Source organism: Macrosteles quadrilineatus, unplaced genomic scaffold (assembly GCF_028750875.1).
Source record: "Macrosteles quadrilineatus isolate MER2022 unplaced genomic scaffold, UCM_ALF_1.0 Scaffold_7__1_contigs__length_78375512, whole genome shotgun sequence".
Taxonomy (NCBI): Eukaryota; Metazoa; Arthropoda; class Insecta; order Hemiptera; family Cicadellidae; genus Macrosteles; species Macrosteles quadrilineatus.
The window spans coordinates 19367956-19385018 of NW_026542600.1; the positions used below are offsets into that span (position 1 = coordinate 19367956).

The following is a 17063-nucleotide window of genomic DNA, read 5'->3' on the forward strand; positions in this document are numbered from 1 at the left end:
AGCACGGAGGAGGTATTGTAACGTAACGGTGCCGAACCATCTACGCCGACGTCCGCCATAACGCTTTGACTACGCACTACCAGTACGGTACGCAATCGCAGACACGACCATGTCGTTCCGCGTCTATATAGTTTCCTGCGTCCTTAGTGTATTGTTTACCCGGTCTTTTTCCTTAACAACTACGAACAGAGGTGAGTTATAAAACGCCTGGAGCCATCTTGAACTACTTTATAAGGCTTTTAAACTACTTTGTCCTCAACACTCCCACTAGGGAAACGTTTGTGGTTTCCTAACATTATGCAAGGTGTTGATAAAGTGAAACAATGAGCTGTACTAGATATTTGTGAAGAGGTCGAGTAATGTAAACATTTAAATAATAATTTTAGGTATGAGTAAAAATCCTAAATAACAATATTTTGTTAAGTTGTAAAAGTTGTTTTGACAAACATGATTGTTATCAGCTAGGTAAACAATACCGGGGGTTTTCCTAAACCAAGTCACGTTTAAGGCAATTGTCCTTTGGAAAAGAATACTGTATCTACAAGAGGATTACTACTCTATCTACTTTCTATTTAAATGTCTTTTTCTTATACAAATGGTATAGTGCCAAAATTTTTAATTGTTACTTTGATTTCTATGAACAATTTAAATTTAAAATCTGAATATATAAATAAAATGAATAAAGATAGTAAATGTACAACTTTTGCTTTTGTATATCTTGGTAAAACAAATTAGTATTATAAATTGTTTTTATAATAATTGAGGAGGTAGTTGCAATAAGGGCCTATGGATCCTCCGCCCTTTTTGAGGAGAACGTTTCTTTCAATTCTACACATGTTTGTTGGTATACCTGCAAAGTTTCATATTTTAATCTGAAGTATTTTTTTTTGTACAGCTGTTATAAGAAAGTTGTGTATAGGCCCTTCTTGCATAGATCGAGGTTAATGACACTGAATGTTATGTATAGGGTGTCCCACGAAGGGGTTTAAACGTTTGATTTTATATTACGCGCCCATTCATGCACCGAACTTTTTGAAACTTTACACAGTTTACAAGGTAGGTTTTAAAAATATTCTGGAAAAATTTCAACTCCCTAACCTTAGTAGAAACAAAATGGCGGCATATTGAAAAAGTTACTTAAAACATTAAAAAAGGTATTTTTGGTTTTATAAAATATTTTTATTGTTACTTTCCAGGGCAATATGACTTTAAAACAAGAAAAAATTAGAACATAGCCAAATGGAAAACTAAAAATAAATCAAATAACTAATAAATAATAATAATAAATAAATAACTAAAAATAAATCATGAAAGTAGTTTTTATAGAAAGCACATTGGTAAATTTGTCAATAAGCCGCCATTTTGTTTCTACTAAGGTTAGGGAGTTGAAATTTTTCCAGAATATTTTTAGAACCTACTTTGTAAACTGTGTAAAGTTTAAAAAGGTTCGGTGCATGAATGGGCACGTAATATAAAATCAAACGTTTAAACCCCTTCGTGGGACACCCGGTATGTTATGAATGTTATTATGTTTGTTTTGTTCAGTTTTGGAGTGTGTTAGTGACCAAACAATAGGAATATTCAGTTTATTTTATTCTTTAACATCATGCTAACTACTAAACCTACTATTTTGGACACTTTTAAGAAGAAGGGTGCTAAGAAGAAAAGTGAAAATAAGGAAGAATGGGCTCGAAATACTAGAAAACGTCAGAGGTTATTAAATTAAATTAAATTGTAGAGACATTGAAAGATAAAAGTATTAGATATCCAACTAGCCTATGACTCACTTTTTTTATTGTAAAATAAAAGTGTTACATTTTCAACTATGACTCATATTTTACTGTGCAGCCTACCTTTTTTTCTCTTACAGGTTACACTATGATTTTATTATTTTTAATTACTGATCCGGTAAGATGTCATTTTAAATTTTTCTTATCAAACTGTTAGAAATTGCCTAAGAAAACACATATTTTATGCTTTAACAGATCATATAAATATTGGTCTATGCAAAAAGGGCATGTAAAAACTGCATCTATGCAAAAAGGGCCCATGCACGATTTCACATAAACATAAAATACTTAATAGCCTGATATTGTTATTAAAAAACCATGGTAACAAAATTTGCTTCAGGTTCTAAAGAATATGGAGAAGTATTCCAAGTTAGATTCTTAGTAAATGCAATATTTATGCAAGAATGACATTTTTTCGAACTCGTTTTTCTCAAATCAGTGTTCTGGCATAAAGGCCCTTTTTGCAGCTACCGCCTCAATTGTAAAAAAAATTACAAAAATCCTAGCTCATATGCTTTAAATTAATATACATTACTCTTACTTTCTAATTCCATTCTCATTCTTGTTTGCACCCATCATTGGATTGTCTTAGTATGTTTGTTCAAATGAAACACTTAATCATAATATTCATAGTGTGCTTCAAACTTGACGATTTGAGGGATTGTGTATACAATTTAAGCTCTGGTTGATCCTTCTGGATTAGTCATTAATTACTGGTAATCTGATTGAATAGTCTGAATCAGAACAATCTCAGGACTTTGTCCGATTGGCTTTTAAATTCTAATCTTATAAAATTGTCCTAATTAACTATCTTGACATGTGAAATGATAACACATTTGGTGTAGAGTGAATACTGTCGGTCCCTAAATGGGCCTGTTCTAGGTTGGAACGATATTCAGGCTCAGGTCTTGGTCCCATTTGCTATTTATGAAAAAATATATTTCTTTTACTGTATTAGCAAATATTTTTTTGTAAGTTCTAATGTTATCATAACAGAGTTATTTTTTTAAAAAATCTGATGGTTGAAAGCGTATGGAATTTTTAAATATTTCAATCAAACATACTAGTAGGAGCATTGCTTTCAGACACACTTTTATTATAGCCTAATTTAAAAATGTCGAATCTTTAATCTAAGGATTACCATTGATGATTTCTAGTAACAAGATGACTCATTGCTAAATAATTAATACTTTTAAGCGAAAGCCATGTTGATGAACAAGACACCTTTATTGAGGTATTGATTAGTTCTGCTAGCATACCCAAGAAAGTGAGAGTATAGGGGCTTATGGATGCATAATACCTTCCATAGCAAAACTGCACACTAAGCAAATTTCCATTTGCCTGGTTGGGTTTTCAATAAAATGTTCCCTTAAAATTGTCAGATTTATTTTCTATTTAAATTATATTAATTTTAATGTCTTTAGGTTTGCTGGTACAGGAAAGATAATAAAGTTGTTTTGATTTAAATGTTAATATGCTTGGAATTAAATAGACAAATTTTGTAAATTTGATCAAAATATGAAACAAGCAAGCAAACAGGAAAACAGATTACTTATTATCAATCTGAACAACATATTAATTTTAAATTTACAGATATTTGGAATTTTCTCCGTAAACATTAAGCGTGCAACAAGTCTTCAATATACAGTATAAATAATTGTATTAAGGTTTATAACATTATTTTGAAAGAAATAGTAAAATGTTATGTTTTGAGGATCAGAATTGGGAAAAAACCATATGTACGTACCCCTTAAAGCCCCCCACAAAACCCCCGTTCCCATAGTCTGATATGCTGGTTTGTGATCAAACTTTTTCGAATAAATGTAGGTTTACACATTTGTACTAAAACTCTGATAATCTTCAGAGGATAGATTGAAGAGAAATTAAGTAAAAATTAAAACTTAACTAGAAGAGGTTGCAGAATATACAAGAGTGAAGTGAGGTGGTTTTACTAAACATCTTAGCTTATCCCCGGTAGCATCCCATGGAGGGAAATTATCCCAGCACACCTTTACTGGGATTAGCCTACCTGATCTAACTTATGTGGTGACTGGCAATTGCTATTCATTTTTGCACATAAGGCTCATACTGTGGGGTATTTTACTTAAGATACGTAAACACTGTGCCTCTTAAAAAAAAAACCCTTAAAGGTATAATATAATTTTTATAGAAGACTGGTTAAAGTTAAACTACCTGAAGTGGGCAACAGTGAGTCAAAACCGTTCTTATTCAACCCATTTTCAATTATAATTGTGCAGATATTACAGTAAAACCTCGATAATAAGACTTTTATGGGGATTATTAAAATAAGACTTGTTATCAAGGTAGACTTCTAAATGAGGTTTGCAATAGCATGTGATTAGGGGCAAAATAAATTCAAGGTGATTTGAAAATTACACGTGTGATCAAGGGTGACTTGTTATCGAGGTTCCACAGTAATTGAAATAATCAATTTAGAATACATATCATGGGATTTACATGAATTTTCAGAGTCTAGACCAAATCATGACCGAGTTGTGGCGTGTTACGTTTCCTCCTGGGCGACATACAGGTCGGGCCATGGAACTTTTAACATCGACGACATCGACCCAACGCTCTGCACTCACCTTATTTACGCCTTCGCAGGGCTTAACACGACTGATAGCTCTATAAGGAGCCTTGATCCTTACAACGATCTTCAAGAAAACTACGGTAAAGGTTAGTAACTCTTCATTATATAGGAAGTATTTCCTGTAATAAGTTACCATTAATCTCATGACTCAATGTCAACATGATTATTTTCAAGTCTACTGTCAAACAAGTACCTATTCATCATTATGTTGTTGGAATAATAAAAAATAAAAAAATACATGTTTTTCATGTACAAAGAGTTTTGTGTAGTTGTTGGAGCAATGAGAAGTATAGAAGAGTAATGTAAGAAATTTGTGATTTCTAACTAAATCAAAAACATTGTCTGTAGGTTCTACTATTAATTGTTACAAACCATTGTCCTGCCAGTTACAATAGTGAATTTCAGAATCAATGGGCATTATTTAATGAAATAGAGTAGTTTTTTGTAGTGTGTGTAAATAATTGTCAAGTAAATGGGGGAACAACACTAGACAAATAACAACATTACGTTGTGGACGCTATTTATTTATGATTAATTAACACTTAGCTTGTTCCATAGGATTATATTTAATTGATGGTAGTGCATCACTATAACAGTTCCCATCATTTTAATATGTAGCCTTCTATAGTGTTTAGAACAATGCTGTTATTTTCTCCTATCACATGCTCACGTATATAAAACTGAATTTTACAGTCTTTATGGAGACAATACAGTATTAGCAATCAATCAAAACCATGCCATGTTTGTTTGAACCTATCTCATGAGTTTCAAACATAGAAACTGAGATAGTATATGTAAAGTAAAATAGATGATGCATATTACATATATTTTACTCTTCAGTTACACCTGTTCATACAACTACAGCTGTTGTTTACATATGAAGCAGTCGATTCAAGCCTCCATTAAAAATTGAACTTGATCTTTGCGATCTGTTGGAAATTTTAATTTATTTATCATAGACTGTTTATAATTTGGCAGACATTAATATAAACATTAGATCCTCAGTATTAACCACCTTGAGTTAGAGAAATAAGAGCCTAAAAACCGCTGTATTTGTAAAATCGCCTCAAAACTTTCTAAATGGAGTAATGCAATATTAATAAGCTTGATAAAAACGGATCTGGCTGACTTTTAAAAATAGTTTATTTATTTTTTAAGGGTATTATGAGATATATATATATATATATACAATGTTATATGACATTATACAGGATTGGGCAAATGTGTGGATACCCCTAGTTAACTTTTTAACGCGTTGCAATAGGAAAACCTAACTTGACACATATTTACAACATAAGAAATCACACTTTTTCATCAAAGTTACAACTTTGCCCCAGCCCCCAAAATGGGGTATTTTGGGGGCAGCCTCAAATTTTCAAATGTAAACACCTATCATGTGACCCCTCATTTTAAAGGGTTTATTAAGAGAAATTGAATGGCGCAAACCAGAGGTCAATATCGCACGCCTAATCAAAATGGCAGCCATTTTAATTTAACATGAGCAATCATGATAAGTCTGGACACCCCCAGTTAACTTTATAACGTGTGGCAGTGGGAAAACCAAACTCGGCACATGTTTACAACATAAAAAAATGCACTTTTTCATTAAAGTTAGAACTTGTACCCGGCCCCCAAAATGGGGTATTTTGGGGGCAGCCCCAAATTTTTAAAAGTAAACACCTATCATGTGACCCCTCATTTTAAATGGTTTATCAAGACAAATTAAATGGCGCAAACTAGAGGTCAAAATCGCATCCCTAATCAAAATGGCGGTCATTTTGGAATATCCCCTATTAATTTTTTAACAGGTTATAGCAGGAAAACTAAACTCAGCATACCTTTATGAAAAAAGAGAATTCAACTTTTGGTCAGTATTAAAATATTTAATTTTTAAAGTTAACTGGGGGTGTCTAGACTTTATCATGATTGCTCATCTTAAATAATTAAAATGGCTGCCATTTTGATTAGGCGTGGAATATTGACCTCTGGTTTGCGCCATTCAATTTCCCTTGATAAACCCTTTAAAATGATGGGTCACATGATAGGTGTTTACATTTGAAAATTTGGGGCTGCCCCCAAAATACCCCATTTTGGGGGCTTGGGCAAAGTTGTAACTTTGATGAAAAAGTGCAATTTCTTATGTTGGAAATATGTGCCGAGTTTGGTTTTCCTATTGCAACGCGTTAAAAAGTTAACTAGGGGTATCCACACATTTGCCCAACCCTGTATATTAAACCACATAGATGCTAGTATTTTGTGAGAAGTTTCTGCTTACATCGTAATAGAAAGAAGAAAATATGAATGATGTTTCACCTATAAATAAGTGAAAGTTAATGGCTGATCTGCAGTTGGGTCTGTTCAAAGTTGCCTCATTAAAAAGACAAAACATGATAAATAGAGAAACTTTTCTAACATAGGCTTCCTCTTAATTGCAATCTCAAAAAAAGTTTCAAGATTCTGAAAACTGTAAACTTTTTTAGGTTAAACTAATTCTGCTCATTCAGGTTAAAAGTGATAATGTTTCAACGTTTAAAGAACAACTTTGAAGGAATTCAACTTTTGCTAACATTATTTTGTAATAATAATGAAATATCTTTTTGTGTTTAGGTTCCTATAAAAAGATGACTGAACTAAGAAAGAAATATCCTCATTTAACTGTGAGCATCGCAATTGGTGGTTGGAATGAAGGTTCTTCAAACTACTCCAAACTGGCGGCAGATTACGAGCGAAGACGTCTGTTTGTTGACAGTGTTGTAAGATTTCTAAGGTAAATCTAAATGATAAATATTAATTAGATTTATTAATTGTAAGTTAATATTGTTAAATATTGTTCCAAAAATTTATTTAGCTTAGATGTGATTTTCCTCCAGTTTTATTGTAAAATTACAAGTTTATTAAAGAGGTTTTTTTTTGTAAATATTGCATTTACTGTAAGAAATTCATTCTCATGAAAAAAGAAAAATAATCCGGTTAAAGCCGGGACCGAGGCCAGTCCGGATAACGGGTTTTCTGGTTATACCGACGTCCCCAAAATCTCGTTAAAACAGACCGTTTAAATGCATACTCTATACAGTATTTGACTTAAAATTAGGAGAGCATTGTATTTTAGACACGTAATTACTAGTCTCAAATCTTTCCCATGAGAACAGTCGTTTCAGTACCGCCCACTTCCTGCCGATCTAGTCCGGTTAAACCGATGTGCTGATAAAAATTATCCGGGTAAAGAGATGTCACTTCTACCGAGTGTAGTCCAGTCAAACCGATGTCCGGTTAAAAGGTGTCCGGATAAGAGGGAGTCTACTGTATTGATAACTTAGTTTTTTTTACGGTCCAAAGATACAATAAACAGTCTCTGCACGAGAAAGGGCTTAACTAACGTTAAGATAAATTTGGTAAAAGAAGGTTTAATACATTTCTGTATTGCTTAAAAAATTACCTCAAAGCCTTGACCAGACGACACTAGAAATAGTGCAAAAGTAAATTAAAACGTGTGAACCAAACATTTGCAGCTACCTATTTAATTTTTTTTTTGTCCTAGGACGCTAGGCACGAGCCTGGGATTGTTTTTCACATTACTTCAGGCTAGACCTAGGGGTTGCGGCATTATCACCTGGATAAAATCCATTGGTGACTTGGCGGGGATCGAACCCGGGACCTCAGGGACTTAAGTCCTACGCTCTAACCACTACGCTAGCTCGCTCCCCAAAAGCCATTTAAGTCAACACTACTGTTAAATACCCCCACTGCAGCAAACCTGCCGACTTAGCAAATTTCCCTTTGTCTGACAATTAAATCTATTTAAATAACAATAGGTTTAAAGAGTATACCTAGGGTTGCTGCTACAAGGAAACTAATAAAGTGTGGTTTTTTGTTAAATATTAATAGCTTAGTATAAAATAAATCAATTTGCCAAGTTTGATCAAAATATATCCATAAAGAAGCAAACTACAACATTTTACAATATTCTCCATAAGAATAACAAAGGAATTTAAAATATACCTTTTTTTATTTTCTCCCTTACCAATAACCGTACAAAAACACTTTGATATACTATTTACTACTAACTATTATACTATATACTACTAATTATTTGTTTTGTTAAGCTTAGGCATTGAGAGAAATTGGGAACATTTTGTGTTTTGAGGGTCAAAAATTAGAAAAAACAATTTTTACCCCATAAAACCCTGTTCCCATGATCCAATCATGCTGGTTTGCGAACTCATTCAAGTTTATCCTGCCTTACACCTTTAAACAAAGTTTCTTTAAAATCGAACAAAAATTAGTCGAGTTATCGCGTTCTCTGACACATATATAACTCTATATAATATATACATATATATATATATATATATAAATTGAACTAATGGTGTTTTTGGCCTCTGGGGACATCAAAATGAAAAAGTAAATCGGTCCCGGGCCTATATCTTACCGTGCCACCTACGGTAATAGGTACTTCCCTATATAGTGAAATTCGCTAAAACTCGCTTGCTAGTGACTTTGAACATGTTTTCATATTTTTTGCCAATCAAGGTGCTAGTTTCCCCAATGAAGTCTCCCGGGTTTAGAATAGGATTGCAGCCTTCCCGGCTTGTTGTAAAAGGCAACTAAGAGGAATTGGAAATCTATCCTTTCATGCTCCCAACTTAACTGAGGCCATGTTTCCTTCTTGTCTTTAGCTTGGTCAACATTTTTTATCTGTCCTTTCATTATTTTGATTCAACACCATTTCAGGAGTTTTCTCACCAGTACCTTCAAATCTGGACTTCACGTTGGAGGAACCCCAAACCAATAATGCGGTTGTAGAGCATGGGGATGGTACTTCTCCGTCAAGAATATCTTGAAGCAGAGAGTAGCATAGAAACTCGGCTCCTTAACATGGAGGAGAAAATGAAAGCAATGCTGGACACTATTTGGGTGCAGAAAATAGCTAACCATGTGGTCAAAAATGGCATGGCCAAACTAGAGGATAACCTTAGTTTTGTCTTCGCCTGCCCGCTGGTGAGCAAGGTAGCTACGGAGGAAAATTTTGTTGCAGGTGGTGTTAATGCCTGACGCCACCTTCCAAGAAACACAATGGGTCTTCCATGTCGGGAAATTCTCCAAAAAATGAGGTCCTCAGACAACAAAGACTAAAGATAAGGTTAAGGTGACCCTTACGGCTCTTTTATCTACTACGCCCAGATCCTTCTCAGATGTAGTTGCTCCTGCAGAGAAAGGTCGACAGCCACAGCAGCCCCCTTTTTAAGCAATGTTTTAAGGGAGGTTCTTAAAAGGTGTTAGTCCCAGAGAAAAAACCTGGGGCTGTGTGGAAAAAATATGTCGTAAAACATCTCTATTCATCCCTACAGACGACAGAATTTAAGATCTCTCACAAACCTACTCTGGATAAAGCACACAAGCAAAGTAATTCAGCTACATCTGACATATCTACTAGCAGCTACTATTAGCTACTAGTAGATTTGTTGTCTGATTGAGGTTTAGCATAAATAATGTTGATAATATACTTTTCCTGACAAGGATATTATTTCTCTATTGTCCATTCTTCTCAGGAACCACATTAATATTTTACATCCATAAATCTGTATTATCCATGTTTATTCTTACAGGATGCACGATTTCAATGGCTTTGATTTGGACTGGGAGTTTCCCACCAAGCGGGGCGGCGCCCCAGAGGATCGTGAGAACTTTGTCAAACTTGTTAAGGTAAACAATAAGACGATTCAATCATTTGATCAAAAAGCTAGTTGTAATTAACTCAATTTTTTTTTTTTTTAAGAGGTTGGCGGCCTCTTTTAACCTTGGATTTGCCCGTCCACATAGACTAAGCGCCCGTGCGTGGATCGTTAACAGCAAAGCAAGGAGTGAGCCAGTACAGTACAAAGGTGAACTGTACTGATAAAATGTTATCGGCAGTGACCAGGATCCGAACCCACGACATCGCTGCCTTGGGCCCGAAGTCCACGACGCTACCGACTGAGCCACCGACTCACTAAATTAATTAACACTAATACATTAGTTTATTTTATAAAATTCCTTGCAAGAGCCCAGAACTGTGATGCCTACACTAATATAAGTTTTACATTACCTGTCAGCAGTTCCAAAGCCTATATCAGTTTTATTCTCGACTTCCCAATTTAAATGGCTGGTGATGTATGCAGCATTTCTGGGTTCGTTGACTTGATTGACTCTTGTCTTGATGTGGACATGTGGAAGTTCAGTAGATTCTGCAAGTTTCCTAATGCTTTGTGTAAGAAAGGATTTTGATCTGAAACCTTGGCAATGATTATTTGTGATATTTTTACTCAACCGTACAATACGGATTGAGCTGTAGGTATTTACATTATCAATATGAATTTTCAAAATAAAAATATTTCTCTATTCTTAAGAACTTTTTCATCAAGAAATACTTAATGGAAACCAATTTTTATTATTTTAAGATGGTGACTGTTCCTTCTATTTAATAAATCTGTATCAAAATCTATAACCATCATAGATTTTTTTCGGAAATCTGCTGAATTAAAGTTGACTAATTGATTTATTAATTTGTCCAAATTGTTACACAAAAGTTACCAACAATAGCTTTTATTTACCATACTTAGGTATTTTCCGTAGCTGTAACTTAGCGGAGTTTGTTTCTGAAACTTCCTGAGACCAATATAGTATCCAAGCAAGGACGCCAATTTGATTCTCTTAGTCTTTGATTAGGCCCGATGATAACCGAATTGACTGGTCAAAATCCATTGCCATTGTAACATCTTTTACATATATTTACTATCTTGTAAATGTTAACAGTATAATAGTTAATATTTTGGATAATGCTGGAACGCTATTTTGTTTATATTCCTATAACAGGGCCAACACGTAAAATGCCCATCCAAATGCTACTTAACAGTCAGTACTCCTACTACATCAGGTTCAAAATTGATTTGTAGTACTCAAGACAATGTCTCAAGCTAGTGGAAAAATAATTAACTTATATTTTAATATAATTAAAAAAACCCAATGCAATTTACTTATTTAAAAATATTGTTCTTTGTATGTATTAGGAGTTACACAGCGCATTGAAACCAGAGGGTTGGAGTTTAACTGCAGCACTGGGGGCAGGCAAGGATGCTATGGAGACGGGATATGACCTACGAGAGCTGAACAAATACCTGGACCATGTACATCTCATGTGCTACGACTATCACGGCAAGTGGGATAACACGACCGGAGCAAACGCCCCGCTACACTCCAGCATCTCTGATGACGTCAACACTGTGGTGGGTACAAAATAATCAATAAAATCACTAAAAATTGCAACAACTGTAATTTTTACAGCATGAGAAGTACCATTTTGTTTAAAGTTAAAAGGACCACAACACACTAAATTTAATTAAAACTGTGTGAGCTATTTTTGTTAAAATATTACTTCCCTTATTTGATGGGTTTTTACAGACAAATCACCATTATCAAATTAAAATCAAACGCCTAGAGATACCATGGATTAGTATCCACATTTTAAAATTTCATAATAATCGTACCACAGGTGTAGTCTGTACACACGCACACGTACATCACTTTTGCTTTTAACTTTTTTGGGTTTAGGGGGGCCAAAAACAGATATTTCCACCCAAAACTCAGACTAAAAATTTGACAAAAACAATACTTCTTCCATAAACTAAACTATGTATACAAGGAGAAATTAAAATGGAGTGACTGTCTGCCTTAGCTGAAACAAGCAAAAAATAACCCATTCACTATTTCTTATGTTCTGGGATAAGACTTACAGAAACAATACTGATAGATTTCTATGGCACCTCAAATAAAAACAACAATTTTGAAATTTGCTTTGTTAACGTTTCTCAAATGGTATCCATTTACAATTTTAGACAGTTAATTCTTTGTATATTTTGTGAAAATAGTTTTTGTTTACACAACGACTGGGGATACTATTGATTATAGAAACTGTGTTATGTACTACAGTGGGTAGGTACTGATACCATGACTGTTTTTCTAAAGTAGCTTCAAAGTACTAAATTTGAATATCCCTGATGATACCCCGTTGCAAAGCACACCCCTATTGTCTTTTATCTTTAATGGAATTGGTGCTTATGGTTCCCTAGTAGTTGCAGACATAAGCACTCAATAACAGAGTGTCGTAATTAATTTTTACACTAGTTTAAAAATGAATCTGTTTTAGAATATACTGTAAAGCAACTGGAAATTAATTTTCTCCACAACTGTGCTGCAACAGGAGCATTTGCCAATCCTTAAAGCACCCACATTGGTTAATCAAAATGGAGCAAAAACACTCCACGCTTACGTTTCTTTGTTTTTGTAAGACAATTGTCCTATACATTTCAAGCAATAATTGTTAAGATTTATTTAAATCAACACAGCCACCAGCTAACAAGTTCACCGTTTTGATGGCACTGTGCTAATATATGAAGTGCAAAATCATATAGCTCTGTTATTAGACAGGATTTAATTCAAATATCTTACTGCAGTCAACTGATACACTCTATGTATCCTGTGAATGACCATTATGCGTCTAAGAGAGTTATGTTGGGTATAGTGTTTCACTCTCAAAATTATTCTTATCACCATTTTACAGGAATACAGTGTGAATTACATGCTTCGTAATGGAATCGAACCGCACAAACTGGTATTGGGTTTGCCAATGTACGGCCGAACTTTCAAGACGCAATCACCAAACAGCGACAAGTTAGGTTCTCCATCTCTCAACGCTGCTTTCAGTGGTCCTTACACTCGAGAGGACGGTTTCATGGGATTTAATGAGGTATTTTTTGTCACTAAATCTATAAATTGTAGCAATGTAATAGTCTATAGCTCTCGGATATCTCCAATCTCATGCTTAAGTTCCAGTTATTTCAGTTGGGTCCCGGTCCCCATAATTTTAGAATGTATCAATTTTTCTAAACTATTGAATTTTTTTTAAATTTTTACCAAAGAAGAATGAAATTATTAGATATTTGTATGCTGATCTGTGTTGAGTTGTTTTATCAAGAGTTTAAGCTTAAAAAGTAAGGTTAGAAATGGCTGAGAATTGTGCTGTTAAAGGTCAACGAACTAACTTCTTTGTCATCTACAAACAATGTGTCTAGTAATCACAAGTAAATATTTGATTGTGTAGCTAAACGTCACCAAACTTTCCCCAGTAGGATGTTGCACAATTTACTTTTATTTTTTATATAATACACCCCTCGAAATTACTTGGTAAGGTCCCTGTCCTCAAAAATCCCAAATGAAAACCCCGATTTTTGCCTGGTAGCTGCTGTAGACATCCTCCGTTCAAAACTATTTAGTTGCTCCGGATGAACATTTTGTTGCTTAGTGCTCATATTAAATCTAAACAATAATTTAGAGGTGTGCGAGTAAGTACTCAAGTGGCTTAGTATTTTTAGGTGAAGTAGGCAAGTATTTAAAAACTCGGCTCGACAAGAGTTTTTAAGAAAATTTAAAGAGTTAAGCTTTTTTAATGAGTTAGTTGAAATCATTTATTTGTATGGTATGGCAAAATTAAAAGCACAATCTAGCTTTTTAATGGCTCTGTCAATTGACCTTAAAACATACGTTTTTTAAACTTAGAAGAGAAGTATAAATTGCTTGGATCTTCATGAAGAACTGAAAATATTGGTTCTAATAGAGTTTTTAATAAACACTTCACCAATGGTTAAGTAGTTTTTTTTTTTTTTTATTTTATAAGTTGCTTTATGGTATTAATTGCTTGGTTTGGAAACCACAAAGGCAAGACTTAAATGAAATAAGTGGACGGCCTCCTAGATCTGACGAAGAAATTACGAAAGCATTGCCCTAATCAATAGTCCAAAAGCTATGTATATTATAAAATAAAATGTCATGCATCAAAGAGCACACCAGGTATGCAGTATCATTCATGCACTGTCTGCAGAAGCTTTATTTTAAATTGTTTTTACAAACAATATAGTACCCATTTAATTGTTTTAGGAAGTCTTATTTTAATATTTTGAAACAATCCTGTATTCACAAGAATGTCACTTAACTTGAAAAATTAATCAACTAAAAAAACTTGAAGCTCGCTAGTAAAATAAAACTCAACTCATAAATTTACTACTTGCACACCCCAAAAAAAAATTACATTCTGAGATACAGTAATTACATAATGAGTGTTAGTGTAATTAACTATGACGTTTCCTTTTACAGATATGCACTGAACTCAGTGAACCTAACTCTACTTGGAAAAAGCTTTGGGATGAAGCATCATTAACTCCGTTTGCTGTCAGTGAAGAAAAAGTCATTGTATATGACGATCCTCAGAGTTTGAGGCACAAGGTATGTTTTATCAAGTGAAATTTCACCTCAGTCAGACAGAGTTTTGTATGATGAACATTTCCAAAAATGGCATATTAGTTACGAGAAATTACTCTGTTCTAACATTTTTGAAAATAAGTCCACCTTATCACTTTATCTTATAACAACCATGATGAAATCAGTGGTTCCTAACAGTCACAAATTTTAAAAGATGTCTTTTTGAAACTTTCATTTCTAAGAGGTGCACTTAAATACTTTTTTCTATCATCAATCTTCTGAATTTTGTTTAGTAATTATTAAATTACCAAACCTTTACAACAACTTTTGTCCTTAACCTAAACAAAACTTAAAAAGTAATAAACTACTTTTTGCATTTCTAGACAGTAGGCAGCTGGTTTTGTATTCTTTATAGAGCAGAAATATGTGTTCAAAAAGACGTAATGAGTTACATCTATAGACTCCCAACAAAGCTACACTATAAATACTAAACATGAACAGAGACATTGCACTTTCACAATAAAAATTAAAAGGTTTTAGAATGTTACATTAAAAAAATATGTACCGGAGAACAACATATTTCATTCACCTTTATTTTATCTTTCAGGTTAAATTCGCCATGGAGAAACAACTGGGTGGAGTAATGATCTGGTCTCTAGATATAGACGACTTTAGGGGATTGTGTACAACCCAGGAAGGAGAAAAACACAAGTTCCAACTGTTACGCTCAGTCAATGTGGCTATAGAGGAAACCTTGAATGAAATTGAAACGGAGAAGAAGAATGGTAAAAAGCAGGACACTTCAGGAGACCAAGATGAAAACAACAGTTTGGAGCCAAGTGGGACTTCCACTAGATTCATTTCGACCACGCTACTTTTGGCTGTATTCATTGTTCATAATGTTTATTGACCCTGAATAAGAGAACCATTTGTGATATCTGTTAGAATTAATCAACTCTGGACATCTAAAATTGTAATTGAATAAGAATTCTCGATGGAACCAAATATAACAAAATACAAATTAAATAGTCAACTACTTTTATGTGGTAAATAATTCTTTGTAAATTATTCCAAAATGTGTTATACGGTAAAAAAACCATCACGATGATATACTACATTGTTTATTTTAATTTAACATAGTTCAAACAAAAATAATATTTATCTATATTTGTTTATAAAACACATTTACATTACAGGATAGTCTTGGTATCTTCAGATTTCTTTGTACAAAAGTCAGCATTCTGGTAAAAACTATTTCATAGCAAAAGAGGGAAACAACGCTTTTCACACAGCAATAGCAGATTCCGGAGTCATCCAACAAATAACATTTATCTGTGGTTGGGTTTCTTAATGCACCGATAAGACTACGCAATACATCAATTCCTTAACCTATACAGGCCTTGTGCTCTGAAATCAAACATATCGATCATAAAATACATAACTCGACATTACATAGAGTACTAAGCATTAATTTATATATATGTACAATTGTACATAAGCTGAAACTAAAAGTAATATCACAATATACAACCTAAGCTACACATATCCACTATTGAAAGTGAAAAAAGTGTATCCAAAACTTAAATGGGCTCTATAACATTTTCTGTACACAATTTTCAAAAATATATTATACAGTAATTAATTGTTATTAATTATTCCTATTAAAAGATACCAACAAACACAACATACACGTCTGAATGGATATTAACATTTTTACAAAGTTCTTGTCTTTGGTTTCATCAATATTAAAGAAGCAATATGAATAATTTATTGTTACAAAGAGCAAAGGAAGTGCTATTCATATGTAATAAGACAATACATTCACAATATGCATTAAATTTGAGTTTCATAACTAAGCTAGGGGTACTTTATAAACAGCATGTTTAAAAATGATTTTTTTTTATCTGGAAATAATATATGTGTATTTACTGTTTATATTATTGTAATAATATATAAAATATTGTCTTTTCTCCACATAGTTAAGCTCATATATTCATTTGGATGTTCTTTTTTTGTCGACACTATATTTTAAGCATTTTTTTTTTTATATTTGTACATATTTTTGACTCTATTCTACACACCTACTTTGTGTTTGGTAACAGAATAATATGATTTGACATATTAAGTCATATTCCTCTAACTGAATATTTTCCTTTATTTACACAAGATTCTAATTAGATTATTTGGTACTCAAGACTATTATGCAACATTTCTCTTTTAACCATTGAACTTTGATACATTTGCTTTTAAGCAACAGAATTGAGCTCCATTAGGAAATACTATGCTTGAGATTTTACAGGGTAATCAAATTGAGTTATTTTCAGGGTGTCCACAGAAATTTTGTCATCAATTTCCCTGACTTTCCATGACTA

The 17063-nt window shown here is 33.3% G+C and overlaps 2 protein-coding genes across 3 annotated transcripts in view; one reads left to right on the top strand and one right to left on the bottom strand.

Moving 5' to 3' along the window:
• Positions 1-16099, top strand: LOC128997964 (probable chitinase 2). Its single transcript, XM_054423834.1, has 8 exons — positions 1-191; positions 4281-4487; positions 7009-7168; positions 10008-10104; positions 11448-11663; positions 12998-13183; positions 14587-14715; positions 15299-16099. Exons 1-8 carry the CDS (start codon positions 110-112, stop codon positions 15599-15601), a joined length of 1380 nt encoding a protein of 459 aa, XP_054279809.1. The 5' UTR covers positions 1-109; the 3' UTR covers positions 15602-16099.
• The window catches only part of LOC128997965 (uncharacterized), a 12241-nt gene continuing 10974 nt past the window's right edge, over positions 15797-17063 (bottom strand). For both annotated transcript variants that reach the window (XM_054423836.1, XM_054423835.1), the window contains exon 4: positions 15797-16098. In XM_054423836.1, the coding sequence (XP_054279811.1) occupies positions 16081-16098 (18 nt within the window). In that variant the 3' untranslated portion in view covers positions 15797-16080. The remainder of the gene's footprint in view (positions 16099-17063) is intronic.

Bases quoted from the DNA above. Each gene is read 5' to 3' on its own strand.
- LOC128997964 (XM_054423834.1), top strand. From the start codon at position 110: ATGTCGTTCCGCGTCTATATAGTTTCCTGCGTCCTTAGTGTATTGTTT. The intron at 192-4,280 runs GTGAGTTATAAA...ATGAATTTTCAG, and splicing joins CTTAACAACTACGAACAGAG to AGTCTAGACCAAATCATGAC. The intron at 4,488-7,008 runs GTTAGTAACTCT...TTTTGTGTTTAG, and splicing joins TCAAGAAAACTACGGTAAAG to GTTCCTATAAAAAGATGACT.